Source organism: Epinephelus moara, chromosome 16 (assembly GCF_006386435.1).
Source record: "Epinephelus moara isolate mb chromosome 16, YSFRI_EMoa_1.0, whole genome shotgun sequence".
NCBI lineage: Eukaryota > Metazoa > Chordata > Actinopteri > Perciformes > Serranidae > Epinephelus > Epinephelus moara.
Window position 1 is genome coordinate 32099508 of NC_065521.1, and position 25254 is coordinate 32124761.

Here is a 25254-nt window from a genome sequence, read left to right on the forward strand (position 1 = left end):
TCAAGCACAAAATAATATTTATTTCTCTCTCAACATACAGTCTGTGATTAGAGTGCAGCAGGGTAGGGTGGGGTAATGCGGTGGGACATACAGCAGGCAGAAGCAATCCCACACAGTTTGAATACAAGCCTTTGACAATCACAGCATATTCACCAGGGGGCAATGTTGTCCAGAGAGAAGTGAGATGAGCAGAGCAGGAGCTGTCAACACTCCTCCTCCTCCTCCTCCTCCTCTGTGCATCTCAGCTCCTCCATCTGATCACTGCATCCAAATGAATATGCCTAGAATAGTTATTCCTTCCTCTGCTCGCCATGAGTTGGCAGCTGGGGAGGTGGAACAAAACCAGATACGAGTGACAGAGAACAGAAATCTCTTACTACTGGAAGTATTTCACCAAAGCAGAAGACTCTGCATAATATCCTATAAAAGTCCAATTCAAACCGAATTGATGGAATAATATACATCAAAGCAACCCCTCCACCGCCACCACCTCTAAACAGTCCAAAAAAAAAAGAAAAAGAAAAAAAAAAGTACAAATATAAACTACAAGAAAACTGTACAATTCACAGCTTGGCAGAATCGGGGTGCTGAAACCGTTCAAATGTGTTGTGGAGATGTGAAATATTTAACCATTGCAGCTGTATTGTTTGTCTTTGCTTTGTGGAACATGAAAAGTTGGCCATGCTTGTCAGTGATAAAAAAGTACAGGCGGTGAAACCCACTATATACAGTGTAGGAAACTCTTAAACATAGGTTAGAATTAAGGGAGACTATATGTTGTGCAAATCTCCCGCATCAAGTATCATTTGACTTTTGCAATATATTACTGAAAAGAAAAAAACGAAGGCTGTCATCCAAAGCAACCTGGAAAATAAACACAACACCAACAAGGCAATAACACTGCTTTGTGAGCATCTCATCTGTTAATTTGAGTTTTCTTTTTTAAGTACCATCTTATGTGACTATAATGCTGAACTGTACAGTGGAATCACCTCAGACGATAGCAGCATCAAAAAAAAAAAAAATCAAGCTATAAACATCAAATAATTTAAAAAAACATCAGACTTAACTGGTGATTGCACAAAACATTTCACATATAGTGTATGCTGAGTAATAGGATAGCCGAGTTGAAAGAACTTGTAGCAGTAGTGACTGGTCTGTTTGTGATGCTTTAAACTTTGCCCGGTAACTTGTCGGTTGGTTGCTTGGTTGGTTTGTAACTTTGTTCAACTTTTTCAGCTTGCTCCTGTCGCACACATCAGAGATAAGGCTTGTGGCAAGGCCACGATCAAAGCTTTGTGGAGGGGTTAAATTGCACTTTTAAGCCTCAAAGCCTTCACATATTAATTGCTACATTCTAATCAGAACACTACCAGAGGCATATACTGTAGAAAGAGCTATGTACAGTATACATGGCTCTGGACACCGCCTTTCTCCTGAGCACAAGGCTACAACAATGCCAGCTCTTGTGCTGTCCAGCGCATCAGTTGTCCTATCAAAAAGAGGCTGTGTCCGCCTGAACCATTTGACCTGAAAGAGTTGATTTGGCTGCTGGCGTTAAATTTTTTTTTTTCCTTCTCTCATCAGTTGTACATTAACCATTCGTTTCTGCAAGGCAACGGTACGTCTCACCACTATGGCATTCCATCTGTCACAGGGGTGGAAAGTAAACAAGGGTTAAAACATGATTTTATTATTTAAATAAGAGCGTATACTGTGTTAATAGTGCAGTTCTACAAGGGCATTCATATGTAAACCAAAAACAAAAGTGTCTGTAATGCATTAAAAAATAAGAGACTGCACTCAAGCTACCATTAAATAAAAATAACTTGGATGCAGACATGCTTTGTTTCACAGAGGAAGAAAAAAAAAAGTAATCTATAAATCAATGTTCAAGGCACTACATTCCTTCAAATGTCTTCGTCATAAATACTGTCCTGTTACTGTATCTCAAACCACTGGTATTTGGATTCCAATGTAGTGTTTAAAGTGTACGTAACACAGAGAAAGGCAAAAAATCAATGTCACAACGGCAGTAATAAAGAATAAAGTGAAATATGTTTGTCGTGACTGCGGACAAATTGTCTCGTATGGCTGAGTTTAGTAAAAACCAAAGCCAAAAAGCATTAAGTTTTCAGACGTACATACTTAACACGTACTGTATAGTATACACACATACGTACACACACGCACACACACACAAATTAACTACAGATATAGGTGTTGTATAAAGAATATCAACACTTGCGTCATGTTATTTACAACATCAGGTTATGTACATGTGAGGCTCTGGTGAACCAGAACAGAGTGGAGTTGGACTACTGTGCCAACACATACTAACAAACATGAGTTAGCAGGTTAGGTAGTCCTAGTGGTTTTGGGACAGGGGCTGTTCTCTGGGTCGTGCATGACCAGAGGGTAGGCTTGGATCCCTGGGTTTGCCATTGCGGCGTAGGGCATCATTCTCGCAGCACCAAGCACGCCTACAGGACCCACGGAGCCTACAGGACTAGGCATGCCAGGCCACTGCTGGGGGTAAAGAGGACCAGGAACCATCCCGCCGTAGGAGCCCGCTGGCAAAAGGTACCCAGGAGAGAGCACTGCTGAGGAGTTGGGAGCTAGAGCTGGGGGCATACCAGGGCCTAAAGCAGCAGTCAGGGGGCAGGAGAGAGGCAGCTGGAACTTGTGGGGAGCGACATGGCATTTCATCTGAAACAGAGGGGAGCAGTTGTACAAGTTGTGCATGGATACCCTCACATGTCATAGATCACTGGTTCGCAAACTGTTGTACGTGTATCACTGGTGGTCCTAGATAGAGAGGGATAGTTAAGCTTTTTTGAAGTGGGTTTGTATGAGGTATATCATCCATAGTCAGTGTATTACATACAGTAGATGTCAGTCGCCCAGTTTGGAGAAGCAGGCTGCAGTCTGACATGAAAGCTAAGTAATCTACTTCTATGAGAGGGGGAAACAACAAAACATATTTAAGCCACCTAAACAAATCATTATCAGTTTAAGTGTACGCTATATTAAGAGTATTTTCCCTGCTTTAACTCGCTGTCGTCTAATGGTGATTTCCAACGGGAAAATGAAGCCATTATATCGCCTTCTTCAAAACCAGACTCCATTGAGAAAAGCAGTAATTTAACATTGCTGAACACAGGAGATGCTGGTCTAACACTGCTTCGGGCAGTTATTTTGTGTGTGTTATTGTGTGACTTTGCCACTTAAAAAGGGTTTATTTAGGGGGATTTAACGGCATCTAGTGGTGAGGACTGCAGATTGCAACCAGCAACTGCCAGCACTTCCCTCAGTGTTCATTGCTCAGGAGGTTTTTACCGTGAGCCGAATTATCTGCAGAGGTCTCTTCCTCTCAAAAGCAAATGGGCCAGGTGATTTAAACCAATAAAAATACAGATCAGACAGTTTCAGCCCAGCTCCTACTAATGTGTGCTCACATTTTTTCTCTAATAACAATAATAAGATCTAGACGTTCAGGAGGTTTTTAATCGGGAGACAAATTATTCGCAGATGTCTCTTCCTTTCCATAACAAAATGGACTCAGGGATTTGAACTAGTAAAAACACTGATTACAACAGTTTCATGTTAAAAAAAACCCTTTTTCTCTGATGCTACTTACGAGCTAAACTGTGCTGGCAGTAAGCGGAGGTAACATAGATGGTTTGAAAAGACTTTAATCGTGGCTTCAAACGGGAACTATTAAAAGAAGTGCAGATCAGGAGGAGAATATCTCAAGCAGCAGACGACAATCGACCGAGCGCAAACACTAGTGTCTACTTATGCAGCGCCAGAGAATTCTCTGCAGCACCTGGTGAGGGGGCGGCTTTTCTGGTGTATGAGAGTAGTGTGGAAGAGCTTAAGTGCTACCCCTCTGTACAGCATTGCTGAGGCTGACAACAGTTAAAAATAGTTTGTGATTGAATAAACCTGCTTCCTGTGTGTCTGTAGCTGAAAAGGTTCGGCCTAGGCTACTGTATTTTAACTTAGTGGTGGCTTAGTGGTGGTACTTGAAGACCTAATATTTCCTGAGCTGTTTGAGAGCCATTGTCATAAGTTAAAATACATCTAATCCTTTGTCATTTATTCCTGAGTGCACATCTCCATTGCAAATACCTCATGTGCAGCTGCTCCCATGGGTGGCGCTTTGCCCTCCAGGTCCTGCTGGCGTCTCTGCTGTTTGATCTGGTTGAGGGAGGGGCGTGGCTGATTGGCTGCCGCGACAGTCTCCTTTGCCCAGTCGTCTACCAGCTTGTGAAGATCGTCGGTGAACGTGCCTCTCTTGTTGTTGCTGTTGTTGGTCTGGACCTGAGCGAGCCGTGTGATTGGCTGGGGAGACGGTGAGGGCGTGGCTGTGGTGAGTGCCGGCTGTGGTTGACCGGAAGCTGTCTGAGTTGTGGCGGTGTTGAGAGAAGACCCTGAAAAGACACAGAGGTCTTAAAAATTTGGCCAGTTAAATAATTTGACAGTCAAATCAATTGGCTGCTGTATGGCGTAATTTAAGGCACTTTTGACACGATGAACCTATAATATCACCTTCATGAAAGCCAACTTTAAGAATCGTCCTTGTGGTTTTGTTGAGGTCAGAGTAAATGTGTATACAACCTATTTACTGTGACACATTTTGCCAACATAGCAGCCAAAGGATTGCAACATGAATGACTTTCATGAGTAATTATAGACAAATGAAATGTTTGATATGCAAGCAATGACAAATTCAGCAATCAAGACACTGACACCGCCATGCAAAACAACAACAAACGTAAATGTATGCAACAATCTGTAGTGTACCCACATTTTCAACAATTACTGCAACATTACCAGTGCCGAAACAAAAAAAAAGAGAAAATAAAGTGCACATACAAACATAAGGAGGACTAATATAGTGTGGACAGAAGAAGAAAGACAGAGAGTAAGAAAGTAAATGAGATAGTTACTACTACTGCGCTCTTTGCCTAGACATAGTCGTTTCAGAGTGGACCCTATAAAAAGGTAAAACAGCACAAGACAGAAACAGTTAGGCCAGGACACACTGCACACCACACGTATGTGGACAAGCTGCTTCAAAAGCACATTGAGCTATCAAAACAATTGGGGAGAGAGAAGGAGGGAAAAGGAGGACAAGGGGTTTAAAAATCAGTGAGGAGGACTGGAAGAAAGAGCCTAGGTGTTCTCTTTAAAATGGGCAATCACTTGACTACTGGTGAGTGTACCTGACGAGCTCAGGACAGAGGAAGCAAACCTAGCCTTGGTTTGTGTTACGTGCTAAATAGCTCCTGCATGGATGAAGACCATTATATATCATACTGACATTTAAATTAACGTACTTTGTTTTCTTTTTTTAAAGGTCCAGTGTGTTAAGATTTAGGGGGATATATTGGCAGAAATGGAATTTAATAAAAGTATGCTTCTTTATTGTATAAATCACCTAAAAATAAGATTTGTGTTTTCGTGTGCTCAGAATGAGCCGTTTATATCTACACAGGGAGTGGGTCCTCATTCACGGAGTCGGCCATGTTTCTACAGTAGCCCAAAACGGACAAAACACTTGCTCTAGATAGGGCCATTTGTGTTTTTTGCATCAGCCACCGTAGTTAGCAGGCCCTCCACACAACGTTGGAAAAACACTGATATTTTGAACGTTAAATGGGTTTATTCTGTGTTTTTACCGGGAAAAGACCTCTGCGGATAATTCGGTAAAAACCTACAAAACGTCTGATTTTGAAAAGGTGAGCACACATTAGGAGGTGCTGGGCTAGCGGCGCGCCTCTGATAATCCGAACTGCGTCGAAGAAACTCTGATTAGTAATGTGAAAGTGCTTTATTCAGTGTTTTTACCGGTTTAAATCACCTGGTGTGTTTGTTTTGAAGAGGAAGAGACCTCTGCAGATAATTTGGCTCCCGGTTGAAACCTCCTTGGCATCTGGATTAGAATAAAGGTGAACACATATTAATTAGAAGGTGCTCATCTCAGACAGGCCGAAAAGCGTGGAGGAAACGCTGATTTGTAACATGTAACTGCTTTAATCACCTTGCTTGTTTATTTTGGAGAGGAAGAAACCTCTGCAAATCATTCAGCTCCCGGTGAAAAAAAAAACAACAACGTCCGAACAACGAACACTGAAGGAATTAAGTTTCAGCTGGTTGCAATCTGCAATCGTCCCAGCTAGATGCCACTAAATCCCCCTAAATCTTACACAGTGTCCCATCAACTGCTGTGTTAGATGGAAATCTGGTTTAATGCAATCACGATCATCTTAACAGCCTTTATAAAATAAAATAATTTAAATTTAATTGTAAGATTTAATAACTGGTCTATTAGTAGGTAGGAAGAGACCATACAGATAATAGTGTTTTCTAAGAAAGGAAGACTGGAGCCTGGATTAAAAAGAGATCCCTTTGTCGATGTGAGAAATGCCTGTGAAACAAAATGTGAAACCGAAATAAATAAAACTTCAAACTGAAAGAGCACACAGATACTAGCTGGAACTCATCAGTCAGCACTTGTCAGAAACATGCAGGTAACTCAGGAGAGGTGGAAGGAGAAAAGAAAAAAAAGAAGTAATATTGATGATACAGCCCTTCGTATGGCGGAGCAAGTTTCCATCAGTGCCCTGCCTGGCGCCTGCACCATGCACGTCTTCTCCGTCCAAACATGAGGGACAGAGAGAGCTCTCCTCTACCACAGCAAAAGACCCTGCCTATCAGGGAAGGGCTTGGGGGTGGGTTGGGGTGGGGGTGGGGGTTTCTCTGTGTTAGTACACAGAGGAGTGCTGACTTGGGGCAAAGTGCCTTTACTTGGGAGATGTCATACAATCAAAATTAACAGTGGATGGAAACACACAACAAATAAATAGGGTATAAAGGCTTTGGCATTCTCTCTCACACATGTACACAGACACACTTGTTTTAGATCTGACCTCAGGCCCATGTTTGGAGAGAACTAACCCCAGCACACTTGTGGGGTCTGTTTTTTTTTTAAGCCAGAAGCACGGCACAAAGCATCTGTATGAGGGGGGAGAGGGCAATAAACCCAACAATGAAAGTTTATGAATGTAACTGAGGTTCTGTGATTTGCGGGTGATTGCCAGAGAACAGATAAATACCTATGACATCCAAGTTACTTGCAGCCTGGGTATTGTAGGCCACACATATAAGAGGCATGCACACCCTGGAAATGTTTCCTTTTCAGTCTTCATGCAAAGAAACACTGTGCAGACTCTTCGGGGTCAATCTGGATTTATAAACCCAGAGTTAATTTTTCTGACCACCAGAGACAGCGCTTCTCACCTGGAGGACTTATATCAAAATCTGTGTGAACTTAAGGAGCAAGGTGAGGCTGTCAGTACGATGGGGAGAGACTAAACTGACTGGTGGGACGTGCCTACCCAGTATGTCTTGTGGGAGGACCCACCCATACTCTGCCTCTAATTATCTGTACCCCTTCGGGCATTCCAGTCATCTGCTTACCGCTAATGCTAGGCTAGCTATGATCCTAACTGACGCTACAAAGTAGACATGCCCTGGAGCGACTTAGCCCAAAAAGCAACGGCCTAAATTCCAAATTCAAGGCTTCAAAATGGGAGTCCACAAACCAATGAGTGACGTCATGGTAGCTACGTCCATTATTTTTAGTCTATAGTAGATTGCTGTGTGTCGATTCTACCACTGGGGGGCACTAATGTCAGAACATTACTAATTTTACACCGTGGCTTCAATCAAATTCACATAACTGATATAATTTACCTGTAGATGGTTATCACAAAGGAGCAGGATGAATATATCACGCTGATACCATCTTTTTATCGCTAAAACTTCGAAAAAACTGCTGTCAAACTAAAAGCCTGATTTATATGAGGGTGTCACGGGTCACAGATTTATTTCTGTCCCATCAGGAGTCCAGCCATTTCAAATCCAGTAGTCCCACGCTTAAACAAAAGTTGATGCAGAACTTGGCGCACCAAGAGGGCACAGATTTTAATAATGGAAGTCATAGCTTGAGGGAAGCTCTTTCCAGGAAGTGGCAAATACAACTGGGAACTAAATGCACCATTATCTACCTCTAAATGCCACAAACAAGGGTCAACAAACAGTCTGCACCAATTACAATGTCTAACTGCAGTAGTAGGTGAAGGGACTTCGAGCAAAGTCGTAAAATAAAGCACAGAAATGTGACTTCTTACACTGATCGCTTGAAGATGAAAAGAAAACATTTCCTGGCTGCACAAGCCTTTGATTATAGTGGCATATGCCTGTGTTAGCTACGTTCAGTTGGCTCTGTAAACATGAGTTTTGACTACCAACATCATGTGTGCATGTGATGGATATCCTCTGGCGTTCAGAAGAACAATATCTTGCAGAACACAAGCTTTGAGGTCATGGAGGGAGGAGGGGTGAGTGGTAGGAATATTAAATGGGTGATGTACGCAAGGTGAGGAGGCCTGTGAGGAGGGTGGAATAGAAGATCCAATATATTACATATAAAAAAATTGGTTGATAGAAGAGAGGAAGGTTAAATAAAGAGAAGATGGAAATGAGTGAGGGGAAATAGAAAAGAACAAATACAAACAGATGGACAGAGACACAGGTCCACTGAGGAATCTAGTGCGTGGTTTGCTACTAGATTTATAGGTGACTCTCTCTGAAGTTTGGTGGTAAACCGTCCAGCCTGTAAAAATGAATATAAGAGGGAAGAAGAGAAGAAACAAGAGAAACACTTTGTAAAAGTGTACAGAGACTGGGATGAGAAACCCCTACCATCAAAGACACCAGCAAAGGACACTAAAGAGGAGTGCACGGTAAGCAGGATCCCACTATGTATCCGGTGAGGGTAGTGTGGTTGTGTGCTTGGGTTCTGACCCTGATATTGTCTGTCTATTAATTTCTTATTGCTTATGTGACGGGGTCAGATAAGTGTTTACAGCTTGCAGTAATTTGGACTTGTCTCCAAATGTGCTTTTGTCATAGCATGAAACCAGAAAACACATCAGAATTCAAGAATAAAATGTAGTTTAAAAATTCTACTATTAAAAGTTAAATTTTACATGGCATCAAAATCATATAATCACAAAAAAAAAAGATTAAAGTAAATAAATCCAAAATACATTTGAACCACAACATTTAAGAAGTAAAAAATCAGCCTGTTACACAGAAAAGACTGACAGCATCGATCCAACAAAAGAGAGTTTAGACAGTAATCTATGTTCAGAGCTAAACACGCTAAAACTTCTCCTTTTTTTGTTGCCAACCCCAAAATATAAAACTATATAGAGAGACATGTTTTATCATCCGTCAGATGTCAGTAGGTGTTATTGACTGTTAGAATGGAGACACAGCTCTTGGTTTCACAACAGCTGACAGTACAGTGTCCAACCTTTTAGCTGCAAAATGCATCTGTCTTGCAGCAGACTAAAATGAGGCTTCGTTAATAATTTATTATAATAACTTATTACTTATTAACTTATTTTTCGTTAATAAGTTGTATAAAGGCTGCTGAAAAACAATGACTCATATTTATTAAGTGCTATTTATTTAATAACTTTTCCTCTGTACTGTGAATTATAGCAGATTAACTATGAATCATTTTCTGTTTTTCCTTTCTTTTCTATTTTAGTATCTGCGTACGTGACATTCTCACATTCAGTTCTTGGCACAAATTTAATATTAACTCACTATTCTTTGTTCTACTTCTCTCAGTGCTACATGGAAAAACTATGATGTGAATTTAATTAAAAGGTGAGTTTACAATAAGCCTGTTTATACTCAGTATTAACATTTTGGTGATCCGAACACAGGCGGACAGCTGAGACACATTGATGTCACACTTGCGTCTATCATGCGTTTCCAGTTTCAGATTTCGTTATTGCCTACGTCACTTACATTAGAAGGTCAAAGGGCCCCATGCACAGCTTGCTAGTCACATTCGCAGTTGTGTCGGTACAGCTGGAGATATCTCTGTCAGCAGAATTCAACACATCTCTTTCCATGGGGCAAAATGGTGTTGCTCGCCTGGCGCATTTGCCAAATAAGTACTTTCTTCTTTTAGCTATGATGTCAAAATTTCTGGTATTTTGACCGAGTTAGACGGTTTGTTATGCATCATTTATTCATTGGGTTGATTCTGCCACCATATTGGTTTACTGTATAAACTGCCAAAGGGGTCTCAGAATATACTGTTAAGTTTTTAGCTGCCAGGTTTATTTCCACAGTATGCAGCCCACTGATGCGCAGTAGTGTTTCTCCCACTAGTTCCCACACAGCTCAGAGACTTTACATTGTGATGACGTCACAGATTTTTAAATCGCTCCTCTCGGCTCCAGGAAAGCTTTACAACTATAAAACCTCCATGGATCGGAGGTGTGTTTTCCATTGCCGTTCAATGTGTCCTGTCTACAGTTTTACAGACGTCTCTTTTATAATAGTGGCCAGGGGGGAAATGCTTTTTGGGCCGCAGTGGATTTTTCTCGCTGCAATACCGCGAGTGACCACTTCAAAAAATTGGCTGCAAGGCTGAGCTGTTTTTCTGAGGATCTGACCAGGATGCATTAGCTGTCCACTTGTGATCTGATCACCCACGATGCATGTTAATACCAGGTATAAACAGGCTGTATGTGAACTTTAAAATGTGTACCACATAAATTATTGGATACAGTGCCAACCTCTGCTTTCAGTTTATTATTGGTTTGCATTGTTGGCTCAGATATTCCACATCAGTGCATTCCTATTACTGGTGACACAGATAATTTATACGAGGACACAGTGCGCATATTGATGGATAGCACATCGGTGTCAATTCTCCTTCTCTCATTTACAAGTGTTATGTTTGCCATATGGCTTATTTGTTAATATTTTAAGTGGTCCTACGAACAGTATGAGGTGTGTATGCGTCTGTAGTACTTAAAGATGAGACTCTTGATCCATCTAAATGTTGTCCATAGACAGTAGGGATGACATTGTCACTGTTAAACAGTTACCTTAGCCCTAGTGGCTGTTTTGTAAATAGCATGTCCCATCCACACACACATCAGCATGCACATGAACCTGTAATGGGTACCTTGGCCAGGGCCAGCTTGGTTGGCTGTTCCATCACCATGTAGCCCAGCATAGATGTTGTCTGAGGAGAAAGAGCCCTTCAAGGAACAGGGCTGCTGCGTGTGGACCTGCTCTGGGGCTGCGCTGGACTTATTGCTGGAGCTACAGCTGCCACTGGAGTGAGCAGAGCCATCTGACAGAACTGAACTTTTTGCCGGGGAGCTGGATGAACTGGCAGCACTCTCACCTTGGTGAAAAAAGGAAAAGAAAAAAGTGTGAGTCAGAATGAATCACGCTGTGAATCACACACTCCTACGGTTTTCTGAACCTTACGCCATTTCTGTGTTTTCCACTTGTGTGCTTTCAGACTGAAAATGCTCTCCCATACACACATAAACCACTTATCACCCCGCCATCCAAACCCACACACCTTTCCTCTCTGTGGAGGTGTTAAGATTGTTTTTGAGCTGCTGCACCATTGGATTGAGCAGTTTTCCAGCCTTTAGCTTGTGTTTGCTGGCCCTGCGCCTGCGGCCACTTGGGGGTGCGGCGTGGAGCAGGCCGACATTGGGCGGTAGCGTTTTGCCCAGCTCCGTGTACAGCCGCTCAATCTCATTCCTCTGGAACGCCTGCAGCTCAGAGATCTCCTTCATGTGTCTGGTGAGAAGGTACAGGGTGAGAACAGACAGAAATTAACTGGCTGCTGGTCAATTTCATTGCCTTTTTTCATCGTTTTTTCTTTCAAGCATTCTCTCAGTAATTTACTCTCCCTGTAGTCCACTAAAGCCTCTGTCGTTAGAGCTTGCAGTCATAATACCTGCGTCAAGAACATCCTCTCCTGAAGCGTGTACTGAGTCATTCAAAAACCTCTTCATGTCTTTCGAAAACAAGTTGTGTGAACTTGACTGACAAACCTCAACTTAGAGGCATCTAATCATTTTGTGGGCTTTTACAGGATCATTAATATCACTGTAAATACTGACAGAAGGCAATGACAAAAAACAACACTGGTGCTTTTGCCGAGCTCTGTGCTCAAGAAGGCAAAGTATTGTGATGTTCTACAAAAATGTAAAAATCAGTTATTTGTGCATTTAGTTTACAGTTACTGTTATTAAGATCACAGTGACGTCAAACATTTGCATCTGGCAGCCACAAATAGCAGTAAAAGCAATGAGTCATCCACTGTATTTGGATGAATCAATTTATCACAGTCAAATAATCCTCTTTACACCTTTACTATTGCCAAAATTAATCCCGTAATTTTAGCATGGCACTATCTGCTTGTTGATAATTGTCTGTTTTAGCAAGTCCCCAACACTTTTTTCATGCCATTACTTCTGGATTTCTCTACTACCAGCACAGATAAAAGCTGCTACTTGCAGCCGTAAGTCAAGGTCCAGTAATTTCAAGTCAGAGAAAACGAAGCTACAAATGTTTCCTAAAATATACATCATGGATTTGTTCTGTTCACAAGCTCGCAATAAGTGAATGCTTGCAAGTTTATGATATGACTGCAACCTAATTTATTTTTTACAGCGTGACCAAATTCTCATGAGATTAGTGTTTTCCAATGAAGTGGTAAAGCACACTTATTTCTAATAACAATAACGTGATTATCGACTTAATAATCAGTAATATTGGAAGTGGATAGGCCTTCTTTGCCACAGGTATTATCCATAAGCCATGATAAAATCTATTGTCATCATCTATTGTCAGGTAACACAATGCTGTTGTCTACAAAATGCCATTAATTGTAAATAACATCATCCACAGACTTCTGATAACTCTGCTGTAGAGCTGCAACCATTAGTCATTCAATAGAAAATTTGCTGGTTTAATGCCTCATAAATGTGAGATGTGATGGATAAAACATACCTACATCTCGGCATACCTATACATGCAAACAGACTATGAAAAATAATTGTGCGGAGGTGGGCGAGTGCGTGTGTTTGTACGTTGCTTTACTTTTCTCTCAGCTTCTGCAGTTCTTTCTTCATATCTGCATCCTCAAACTCGGAGTCATTGTCACTGCTGATGTAGGATGAGTGCGCATGTCCTGCAGAAGGCGAGGGAGCGTGACCATTCATTGCGACGGGCTGTCGGCTCGGTGAATCGGAGCTCTGCTCACTTTTGCTCCTACCAGAGCGCCGCAGGAAGGCCACTGCCCTCTTCATGAGGTCGCTCCCACTGTGCTCAGACAGCGCATGAGCTGGGGGAGCGGGGTGGGCCGGAGGAAGGGCTATGCTGCTGCTGTCCTCATCTGCTGAGTCAGAGTAGAGGTGAGAAGAGTGGTGGTAGTGGTGATGGGTCGGAGTGTCGATGGTCTGGGCGCGGGGGATGTGGCTGGGGGTGACGTCGGGGCTGGTAGTGGGGGTGGCATGGTAGAAGTTTGGCGGGGCAGAGTAACGGTTACTGCTGTGGGGTTTCGATGTTTCTGCAGTCTCATGATCAGCTGCAGCTGTCACAGAGAACCTGCCCACAGCCATGCAGTCCTTTTCTTTACTGCTTGAGCCCTGCGTCTGGCTGTGAGACCCTCCGGAGCCACTAGAGGGGGCTGCGGAGCTGCCGGTGCTGCAACTCATCTTTCTTTTTTCTAAACGACATATGACATCCGGTGGAGTGGGGATGATCTGGAAGGAAGAGAAGCCCATGTTCGTAACAAAATTAGGGTCCATAAACATCATCAACTAATGCAATGTTTGAGCAACAAACTGGACCCGGGACAAACAATGGCATAAGTCACGACCTGTAATATAATTTAATTTGGTCAAATGACATTTATATTGAGCAGATCTGCCCTTTAAGGCTTTTCAAAATGGATTCTTACTTGAAAGCGGCTTTTGGAGCTGTATGAGCTGGAGCCGGCGGTCACATCTCTTCTGTTCAAAACCCTGCTAGTGGCTGAAGGAGCAGGGAGAAGGTTTTTCAAAACAAATGACACTGAAACTATAATGCAGTAATAATGTGATGCAGACATTACATAAATAACGATACCTACCTGCCACTGCAGAGTCACTTAGTGCACCCACACTATCTGTGCGCTCAGGAATCTGAGGCTAACAGAGAAAAAGAGAAGGGTGTGTGTGTGTGTGGGAGTTTGCAATCGTTTGAATAGTGGCAAGTGGTAAATCGCTTCATGTGCTAGATCAGTGCGGTAAGGCTAGCCATTATCCTCTCCTGACCTCCGTTTTGTCTGAATGAGTCAGACCCTGATTTGTTTTTGGTAGCATGCACACAAAGAAACAAACGCACACACGAAATGAAGCTGCCAGAGAAAGAGATCATGATGAATTATGGTGCTGACAGCAGTAATTTTGTTAGCCTACTCCCTCTCTCTAAACACAGTATTAGTCTTGCTCTTTACAGCCAATAGTCAAATCAATGAGACAGTGCGGGGAAACGATTCAATGATGCTGCCATTAACTTAGTTCCTAACCAATGTCTGAATGCTCTGATTTCTCTCTCTGTCTCTCACTCACACACACATAGACAGACAGTGCATTTTACCAGCAGCTCTCCTTTCTTTTTCGTAAGTGCTCCCTCTGTAGTCGAGCCATCTGAGACTGGAGGCGAGCTGACCCCCTCTGTACCGGAGGCCTGGGGGTCACTAGCAGTGCTGGAGGTCTGCGATGGAGCATGCTCCTGGTACAACAAGTTTCTCAGCTTCTCATCCAAAGTCTTGATGGTGCGGTCTGCAAACTCCACCCTGCGTGGTCCCTCGCTGTCCGACTCTCCTGGCCCCCCACTCACCGGCTGCTGGTGGCTTGACGACTGGGAGCTCTGCGGGGTCTGATGTGCTGGGCTCTGGGGCTGGGAGGTGACTGTCCCTGGCTGCATGGGCGTGGCGTAGGGCTGCTGCAGGACCACAGACTGATGGGAAGCCAGCTGAGGGGGTAGCTCTCCAGTAGGACTGGCCTTCTGATTGGTCTGGGTTTTTGTTTGGGAGGAGGTCAAACCACTAACTGCTCCTTTATCTATAGCATTTACATCCAGAGAGACAGGTGGCACAATAGCGCAGCACGGAATGTCCGTTACCATAGAGACAGCAGAGATGCAAGGCTCTTCCACGGGAAGGGCGTTGTGATGGCTGGCACCAGCAGCAGTACGGGCATGTTTAGTAACACAGGGCTGAGGCTGCTGGATCCGTGTTATGTCTGTGTTTTGGTCTTGAGGTTGCACTGTGGTCTGAGCTGCAGGGGGCAGAGGGGAGGAGGACGGGCTTTGGGAGGATAACGACGCAACTGGGGTAGCCCCTGCAGTCGTGTTGCTGCCGGGCCTCACTGATGATGAGGCAGCCTTTTCAGATTCTGAAGAAATAAAAAGATCAGAGTTAATTAGGAGAGGAACAGATTGCTAGTTAAACTGCCAAGGCCACGAAGAAGGGAAGCAGGGTCCTGTGGGTGCCAGAGTGTTACATCACTGCTCGTCTTCCCCCATCAGGCTCTGTCAGCTAGAGTATAAATCCTGCCCTTCATTTTTGCCTAGAACCACTGCAGAAGCACTCTTATATAACTGACCCCAACGGATGAACCACACAGACGCACACTCTGATGCATGCGCAGCGTCTTCACTGTCCACAGCAGCAAGCATGACACAAACTTCCATTTATTCTAAAGAGAATACACTCCTGCTGCTCATATTAAAGAATTCTGTTTAGTATGTCGTGAGTCTCAAGGTGTGAAGGAAGCATTAATGACTTTCTGTATATCTGAGCGTGCAGCATACCCTGGGCTGTAGAGGTGTGAGATGTAGTCTTGTCTTTCTCAGGCGTCTCAGCCACAGGGCAGATGATAAACCAGCGCTTTCCAGTGTGGAGGACTGTCAAGGACGAAGACAAAGAAGTATTTGTGAATCCTCATCTACTATAAAATCAATTCAGTGCAGAAGCTAAATGAATTGACTGGCCACTTTAAAGACAATTAAAGTACTGGAGATTTTAAAGTAATTCATAAAACATCCTCAATCCATTGTCACATCATAACAGGCCTCTTAAAGGAAGCAGCTGAGTTTAACTAGAACTGAAAAGTGTGAGTGGATTTTGTCTGAGTGAATATATAATTTCCAGGTGGCTCAAAGTCTTACCATTTTGCTGGTACACCAGCTGTGGTGTGCTGGGCGTGGAAGCCTTCAATCCCTAAAGAATAGAAAGGCTTACTACACAGATCTGATGCATGTGAACCGATTTAATAGGCATTTAAAAAGGTTTCCTCAACCAGCTTAAGAGCTGAACCTCAGACACAAATTCAGTTAGATCAAAATGTCACATCAGCAAGAATGGTATTTTTGGCAGCGTTGCATGCAAAGTCATCTCGAGAGTGCTGTCAGGATGATGTATCCGAGGCACAGGCACTCGTAGACAGATTGTGCCATTGCAACTATTAACTGTCAACAGTTCCCTTCTCACCTCTGGTCCCAGAGCGCCAGCTCCGTCGCTCTGTTTGGGGCTGCCTCCCTGGTCAGAGTTCCTCTCGCCCTCCGTGTCCTCACTGAGCATGTCCTCAGCTTTGTCCACGATGTCCTTCAGCTGCTCAATGAATACTTCTTTTTCTAACGGCAGAATGAAATCGTTCTCCACCTGAAGGGCACAATGAAGAAAACATGAAAGGTTGTAGCCTAATGAGAAACGCTTAAAATAAAAGGGTGCCAGAACCAAGAGATGTATAAGCATGCTTAAGGGGGGGGTAAACATTGTCAAGAGTAAAGAAAATGATAGAAATTCCAGATACATTCTCCATTCAATTAAAAGCCTAAGAAAATCCAAGGACGACTTTTGCATTATTTGTTAAGTTTATAAAGCATTTAAGCTTCAAAGCATCATAAAAGTTAATTAAATATAATTCATTGGTAAGCTTCATAAGTGGCCGTTTGCCTTGGAACGCCTACATTATACATGATAAGTTGGGGGAGCAGTTACGCCATAAATATTCATTTATCCATCTATAAATATGAGCCCAATATTGAATGGTTAGGATTTGAGGACAGAAAGGGAGAGAGAGAGACAAACATTTTTGCTGCATTGCAGCTCAGAACAGCAACACAGGGACTTTCAGAGTTCTGAGCCATAAGAAAGCATCTCAGGCAGCTTACAGCGCACAACAAAAACCTCTGCATCAACTGAAGTGGCAGTGACTTTGTCTCCTGCGTACCATGTAGTGTTGCACGGTATACCGGTACTAAAATAGTACCGCGGTACTAGAGTATTCCAAACGGTACTATACTGCATTCGGAAAATACTGGTACTTTGAAACTGATTCAGTTCATTAATTTAGTTAATTTATTTTACTCATTTATGCACACAAATGCCTTTCTTGTTCCTATTGGAGCACAGATTGCGCAAGTGGTGTGTATGACAACACCTGTATCAACAATCGCAGCTGGCGCATGTGAAAAAAGACAAGAGAAAGTCTGCCTCGCAAAGGGAGACAACACGAGACAACACAAACTTGGTGGAACATTTGAGCAACCAAACCGTGACGTCCGTACCGAGGTACTTACCGAACCATGATTTCTTTGGTACCGTTACACCCCTACTATTTATTGTTCTAAAGGTTTGTATCCAAAAGGACTTTTCCTTAGGAAAAGTACCGAAGAGTATCGAAATTCATATTGGTATTGGTACCGAAACAAAGATTTTGGTATCGTGACAACACTAGTACCATGTATGTTGCGATCTCTTCTGGTGCATCTCCATCCAGGTCAAACTTGAAAGTGACCATTTTGTGATTGTGAGTTTCCAGTTGACACTCTACCATCTTATCGCCAGTGTTGCACACCTGCAACATAAGCAGACACAATAAATATCTTGTCTATTATATTTTTGAACACTGGCTTAAAGAAATGTTTTCCATGTGAGAATATACTTTGGTTACCCACATTGAGCATGTTCAGCTTTGGCCTGTTAATCTTCTCTTGCCGAGAGCGAGTGCGTGTGGACCTGCGGTGGTGTTTGCGGACTTTCCCTTCGCCTTTACCTCCATGTGTCCCCTCATAACCATCACTCATCTCCTTGCCTGACGTGGCATCAGAGTTGACACTGGTTTTGGTGGGGAGAGACAAACACACCAGTGTAAGTATGCATCGCTTTATTTATAAATCCTATGCACACAGCTCTACATTTCGGTGGACTATTATGGTTTTAAGATTAAAATATACCTGTTCAAACATGTTCAAAACTGTTGCCCAAATAAAGACGGTGGATTAACAACAGGAGGAAAAAGTAAATAAGGTGTGTGACAAATAAAAAAAATGTGTCACACAATGTTCAGGGTGCAATAGACAGAAGTCTCGTAGTGGAAATGGAAAGAGGCTAATGGTATTTACCTCCCCACATCGATATAAAGCTTAGGGGAAAGGGTTTTGTGAAGTTTATCTCCGCCCTGGAATGCCTGCAGGATTTGGCAAAAGTCTGATAAATCAACCATGGGTGAAGCTAAACTCCGCATGAGCTTAAAGGCGGATATAGATTTGTGGGGGATAAGCTATCTGCGATCCATTATAAAGGAACAACTGGACTGTCTGAAATTAAAAGCAGTTTTAGCTGCTGCTGTTGGTCACAGTGATACCAAAGATCAATAGATGCTAAAAGAGTGATCATCAGAGTGCACTCTGCTTTTATGTTTGTGTTTAGCTGGAAAGCTTTGGTCAACACCTGAGAAAGTTAGCAGAGATGGTTGTGAACTGGGTCCACAATACACAACAGGTAATACAGTATTGTATTTCTTATACAATCGTTTTTATTTTAGAAAGAGTAGCCAGCTAGTTCAGAGCTATTCCATCATTTGTGAGGACTGGTCGAACGCCCTCAATGTTTTCTAAAGGTAAGCAACATCTCTGCCTCAGGGAATGTTAAAAAAAACAAACAAAAAAAAAAACATACAACAGACAGAGTCAATGCTTTTCATCGTGTTATGAGCTTTTTGTTTGAGATGAAAGAGCAGTGTAGCCAACCAATGCAAGGTTCTGCTGGGCATCCTTTCAAAATGGCACTGTCCTGAGTGTTGGCGTTCCTACTCTATCACTGTAAACAGTTGGGCTTCTAATTATTTAAGTCTAAAGTAAGAGAGGACAGAAAACTTTTTAAGACCAAATGCATTATGTAAAACATTCATGTCACTGCATATCAGGCAGAATGCCGCTTTAGGGATTAATGTCCTTCTGACAGCACCTGAGAGCTGACTGAGGCTACTCTCATCCAATATGCATTTCTTACAGTTCTTAAAATCACTGACTTGTCACTTGCAAAGACGGCTGCCACGAAAGAAGCTAGTACCTGTCATAGCTCTGTGCTCCAGTGTGTTTCTCTGCAGCCTGATCCTGCAGACATAACAAATAAATCAAGCCAGGAATAAAAGAGAGAAACATTTATCAGGTATTTGGTGGCGTGAGAGGAAGTGGTGATTCCAAGTAAGAGTGCACTGGTACAAAGCAAGGTGGGCAGAGGAAGAAATACGAAGTGAGAACTGAAAAATGTGGAAGTGAGTCATGTGTCCATACCTCCGTGTTGGTCTCTGTTGGACCCTGACCTGCAGCTCCGGTGAGACTACTGAGCTGTTTCTGCTGAGTCAGACTGGAACTGGCAGCCCCAGATGACACTCTCTGAGAGTCAGAGGGCGGCAGCACGGGAATCTGGCTCTGAACCTGACTCTGGGCCTGCAGGGCCAGCTGGCATACGTTCTTGTTGTCCAGCTGGGCAGCAGTGGTAGCTGCGCCCGGGTCTGACCCATTGTGCAAAGGTGAGGAGAAGACTGCAGCTTGGGTGAGCTGAGCAGGCTGGACTGGTTGAGCAGAGGGTGCAAGCTCAGGGAGGCTGACCTGGGCCTGCTGGGGAACCTGCTGGGGAACCTGCTGTAAAAGACAAAACAAGATAACACATTATTACTATACATCATTATGTTATGTTGGACTCTCCTTTGCCGAGATTTTGAGATATTTAAACATTTGGCTGTTATTCTTACAACATGTATCAGCAAAGACTTAAAGAGACAGTTCACTTCCAAGTCAGAAATACATATTTTTCCTCTTACCTGTGGCACAATTTATCAGTCTAGATTGTTTTGATGTGAGTTGCCAGGTGTTGGAGATATCGACCGTAGAGATGTCTGCCTTCTCTCGAACATAATCAGACTAGATGACACTCGACTTGTGATGCTGAAAGCGCCAATAAAATACATTTCACAGACTTATCAGCAATGTCTCCTTCCAAAAATCATGACCTGGTTACTCAAGATAATCCACAGACCTTGTTGTGAGCAGTTTTATGTCAGAACTATTTTCTCTCTACCGAACTACAGTTGCTAAAATTATCTTGAGTAACCAGGTCATGATTTTTGGCAAGAGACAAATGTATTTTTTTGGCACTTTGAGCACCACAAGCCGAGTGCCATCTAGTTCTATTATAGTCGAGAGAAGGCAGACATCTCTACGGCCAATATCTCCAACACTCTGCCACCCACACCAAAACAATCTAGATTGATAAACAGCACTACAGGTAAGAGGAAACATAAGTATTTTTTGATTTTGGAGTGAACTGTCCCTTTAAGTCATTTTTTCATCTGCATCTATTAATTAATCTGAAGAGTTACAGTACAATACCATACAATATGAAAAACAAAGACGTAAAAGAATATCATCCACAGAAAATGCACTTTAACTACTACACTTACATATAAAATCTAATATATAAACATTTATTATCACTCTGCCACAGAACAACACAGCAACCTTCAATAAACAAAGCTTTTTTTGGGGATGCAAACAAAGATGCAAAAACACTCTGACAGAGATTATCACGAACAAAGGTTCCAGCCCACACCCTCTTGGTAAACATCTGCACTCCACTGCAGCCACCATAATTACCTGTATCAGAGGCTGAGTGCTGCCATTTGTGGGAGGGTGTGTGCTCTGGCATGGGGCAGTGTGTGTGTGTATGGGGTGGGTGGCTGGTGCTGATATAAATGCAGGCTGTGAATGAGAAACTTCAGATCTAACGCTGGGCTGGTGCTGTGGGGACGTGGGTCCCGCTTTACCCAGCACGGGAGAGGGTGAAGGTATGTGGGACACCGGGACGGGTGAAACTAACGTGTTTTCGATATGCAGAGGAGAAACAGGGGAGACAGAGGGGGTCACGGGGAGAGTCTGACCAGGAGAAAGGAAGATGTGATTAAGAGAAGAGGGGGCTGAAGGGTGAGGGGCAGTGCAGGAGTGAGGGTAGGAGGATTCACAGTCAGTCACAGCTGTCATCACCTGGATTGTGGGATACTGTGAAGGAAACTGAAGGGAAGAGGAAAAAAGAAAGAAACAGAGGAAAATCAAATAATCTAGAGAGCAAAGTACAAACACAGGAGGATGATGCATCAAAACAACCTGCATCAAGTCTATTTTGTTATTGGTCTGTATTATCCGAGGTAGAAAAAACTGCTGAGACACACTAACTCAGCCACACGGGAAATGAAAAGGTATTATCCAGGTAAGATGTTTGAGAGAGCTATAAGAACAGATAATACCTGGGATGAATGTGTTGGTGGTAGGGAGTTTGAAATCTGCAGAGGCTGGAGTTGCTGGTGGACAGCAGCCTGAGCCAGTGACTGTTGAGGAGGCAGTGCCTGGGCTGGCACACTTGAAGCTGACTGGCTGAGATTCTGCCCGTGGCCCTGTCCGTCTTGTCCGAGCTGTGAAATGCTAGGACCAGCAGGAATATTCTACAGAGGAACAAAAAGAGGAGGGAGAGAAAAAGATGGAGGGAGTTCAATAATGGCAGAGATTTCAGTCTCATCTCTCAGTTTGGACATCTGCATTTCCTGCTATTGACCCAGATCAGAATAGCTCCCATTTTCCATCCTGTCCCTAAGCCTGGAATTATTCTGAATCTGCTGCACATACACTGTGCTGTGTGCCACTGAGCAGACACAGAACAAGCCTAGGAGGACTGGCGGATGCAGCAGCTAAAACCCACTGTTATTGTTTTCATTACTGTTTTCATCAACTCTCTGCTGGCTGTTGTCCGAGGAAACTCCTGTTTATTGGGCTGTTCTTTCTTTTTTCATTCACCTACTGTCCACCAACACAGCTGCTTCCAATTCCGCTGCACCAAATCAAAACCAGGCACCATTATATGAGTAGTTACAGAAGTAATAACAGCATTGCCATAAATAATGATGTTTACTTGTTTAAGTGCATAATTTTCTGTCCCTCCCACAGTGAGTCCCACAGTGACAAATTGTGTTGAGACAAAAGCGTTCTACCTGGTTCAGGAAAGCAGCGATGCAAAGATAGGGTTGAAACTGATGAAAAATGAAAACAGGGCGAGGTCAGAGGAGGGAAAACAAACATAAAATTCAAAACTGGGGCACTATGTATGCCACCCGTCTACAATATGCTGTATAGTGATTATTAACCCTGTACACTCACCTGTTGTCCTCCGTAGGTCTGTGGAGCAGCAGTAGACTGTGCAGACAGGTACTGGCTCTGAGTTGGAGCAGTCTGTTGCTGAAGTGCGTTGAGGGCAGGATGTGCATAGCTCTGAGAGGCAGCATCAGGTAGACCTGCAGCAGGGTAGCTCTGCTGTGTGGCTGCAACCTGCACAACTGGGGGTGCTGTCGGATGAGGTTGAGAGGCCGGGGCCTGAACCTGTTGGACTGTAGACCGGGACACATCCTGGCTCTGTTGTGGAATGGCTGTCTGGCTGTGCTTCTGTAAAGGTGGGGTGTGTACTTGCTGCTGACCAGTAGGCTGAAGACTTTGAGGAAGGTGGGTGGGCTGTTGTGCCGTTTGTTGGTGTATGGTATGCAAAGTTTCTTGGCTAGGCTGAAGTTGAGGCTGCATATAAGCCTGCCCAGCATGTTGCGTTAGTTGTATATTGGATTGAGTATTCAGTTGGTGCTCTTGCTGAATGGGTATCTGTTGGCTGTAAAGTGCTGGTGTGGAGGAGCTCTGACCAGGCTGCTGACTTGGCAGTTTGACTGCGGCTTGGACGTGTTGCAGTGCGCTGGGAGCTTGTGCAGGATGACACAGGGCCGTGGCTGCCATGGTTGGGGCTACAGATGCAAGAGGGTAGCTTTGTGCTGGCTGCTGAGCTGGCAGGCTGGCTGCTGCTGCAGCAGTCTGTTGCTGGACTGGAGTAGGATATCCTGGTGCAGAGTGAGCCTGTTGTTGAGCTGGGGCCACAAAGCTCTGACAAGACTGTTGGACTTTCACAGGAAAAGTCAAAGAGCTTGCTGCTGGTGCTTGGTAGCTCTGTGCAACATGCTGTGGTACAGCTGATGCTGAAATATTTGCTGCAGTTGGGGTCTGTTGCACACTTGGAGGTGTGTAGCTACCAGCACTGACTGTATGCTGGATGTTGACTGAGCATAAACTAGCTGGTGCTGGTGTTGCAGCACCGTGATGGCCAGCATATGGAGCAGCAGGGTAACTGTGTCCAGGCTGGTGGTACTGCAGCGGTGTGTGCACTGCTGCGCTGGAGGAAGGCAGGCCCTGTACAGATGGTAGATTCTGGTGACCTGCTGAACTGGCCTGAGGAAACAAAGCAGAGAAATTCACATAAGATCCTCTTGGGAGTGAATTTTACCGGTCAAGGATATAATCCCACAAAAGCTAATAAGTGTGTCAATTACATTACCGGATGCAAGTATAATGAGAGGATGGCAGACAAAAATAAGTCAATGAAACATCTGTTTCAACAATGAGCAAGCAGTGACAGGTGTGTGCTAAAATAAGGACACAAGAGAAGAGTGGCAGGGGAGACCGAGAAGAGGGAGATCAGACAGCTGTCCCATCTCCTTCAATCAGCGTCCATCTATCCAAGGCAAGCTAAGGCACAGACAGCTGTAGCATTGGGCCAGTAAAGCAGAAAAGAAAAAATGTTAAAATTTAGGTCAGTTCTGGAAGGGATTGGTTAGGGTTAATCAGCAGGGAGACGTAGTCTGTTAGAGATTGTGCCATTGTTCTTCGATTGGATCAAGCTTATGATTTTTAATAAGACGGTCAGCTCTGTAGGTCTATGCAGACAGCAACACTCAGACAGTAGACAGGAGATAAAACCAGCTCCATGCATAATAATGCTGAACCTCCTGCAGGCTGGGAGAAATCAGTTAAGCAGGTGCTGGCCCCATATCGGAAACCAAAGCGACTTGTCTGCTAGTGTGACCTACCACTCCCACAGCTCTGGTAACTTGCTGCTCTCTGGCACAGAATCTGTCCTCGCAGTCCTGGAGGGGCTCTTGGTCCCCAACCAAACTTCCACTCAGGAGATGACTCTTCAGGCTGCCATCTCCATCGCTGCAGGCAGGCCTGCGGGCAGCGGAGGAGTGCAGCAGGGAGGCTTGGGTGGGCGTGGTGTGACAAGGGGGTGCTTTGCGGCTGATTATATTAAACAGGGACTGCTGCAGCAGCGAGAAATCGGAACAATCACTCAAACCTTTCTGCCGTCCATAACCAGAGGTGGTCATTGTTCCGCCAGGGGACAGGTTTTGTCTAAAGTCACATGGACAGTGGTATGTTGGCATAGCAACGGAAGAACGGCGGTAACACCCTTCCCGTGACCTTAGATTTAACAAAGAGAGGCAGGCCTGGCACACGTGGCCTCTATGCATTGCAAAATGTGGGTTATGATGGGAGGTCAGACTCAAAAGGCTACTAAGGTCAGAGTGTCTGCGTCCACTTGGCACAGGCAGCGTTAAGTTCTCACTGCTGGCCTCTGGTGACAGTCTGATGACTGTGTCACTGAAGCGGCGGTACTCAGAGGGCGAGACGGGGATGACCTGCAGTACTGGCAGAGCACTCTGGGAGGGGAATTCATCCGTAGTCTCTGGGTGAGGCTCAGGGGGGTCGAGTTCCAACAGGTTCTCTGGTACTGTGGGGGTGGGACTGATTGATCTCTGCGACTGTATGAGAGCATGGAGTTGAGCGATGTGGTTTGCCCTGCGAGTGTCAATAACAGGGGCACTTCCTCTCCGGGTTGCAGCTCCCAAACGAGTCCTGAGGTCTGGGCTCAGTGTTGCCCCCTGTACTTCAACCTTTTCACAGGAGTGAGGTCGATCTGTCAGAAACGGGCCACTGCTCTGGTACTGATCAAAGAGCAACCCAAAAGCAAAACACATTACTCAAATGAACAGATCATAAACAAAAAAAAATATAAAATGAGAAGAGGCGGAACAAACTTGCTTGCAATGACGCATGAGAGTATGAGAAATACATATGCATGTAATG

At 44.1% G+C, this 25254-nt stretch overlaps 1 protein-coding gene across 5 annotated transcripts in view; it reads right to left on the minus strand.

Moving 5' to 3' along the window:
* LOC126402657 (serine/threonine-protein kinase WNK2) overlaps nt 1-25254 on the minus strand; it is a 55883-nt gene continuing 30629 nt past the window's right edge. Inside the window, exons 10-31 of one of the 5 annotated variants that reach the window (XM_050064807.1) lie at nt 24198-25112; nt 22456-23559; nt 22290-22328; nt 21552-21746; nt 20905-21318; nt 19543-19893; nt 19319-19362; nt 17923-18082; nt 17706-17822; nt 16454-16624; nt 16132-16183; nt 15775-15867; nt 14557-15356; nt 14048-14105; nt 13877-13950; nt 13015-13679; nt 11480-11706; nt 11072-11296; nt 8588-8686; nt 4956-5000; nt 4135-4436; nt 1-2709 (exon numbers count right to left, since the gene is read on the minus strand). In XM_050064807.1, the coding sequence (XP_049920764.1) occupies nt 2359-2709; nt 4135-4436; nt 4956-5000; nt 8588-8686; nt 11072-11296; nt 11480-11706; nt 13015-13679; nt 13877-13950; nt 14048-14105; nt 14557-15356; nt 15775-15867; nt 16132-16183; nt 16454-16624; nt 17706-17822; nt 17923-18082; nt 19319-19362; nt 19543-19893; nt 20905-21318; nt 21552-21746; nt 22290-22328; nt 22456-23559; nt 24198-25112 (6501 nt within the window). In that variant the 3' untranslated portion in view covers nt 1-2358. The remainder of the gene's footprint in view (nt 2710-4134; nt 4437-4955; nt 5001-8587; nt 8687-11071; nt 11297-11479; nt 11707-13014; nt 13680-13876; nt 13951-14047; nt 14106-14556; nt 15357-15774; nt 15868-16131; nt 16184-16453; nt 16625-17705; nt 17823-17922; nt 18083-19318; nt 19363-19542; nt 19894-20904; nt 21319-21551; nt 21747-22289; nt 22329-22455; nt 23560-24197; nt 25113-25254) is intronic. The other 4 variants (XM_050064808.1, XM_050064812.1, XM_050064811.1 and 1 more) reach the window with 4 other exon arrangements.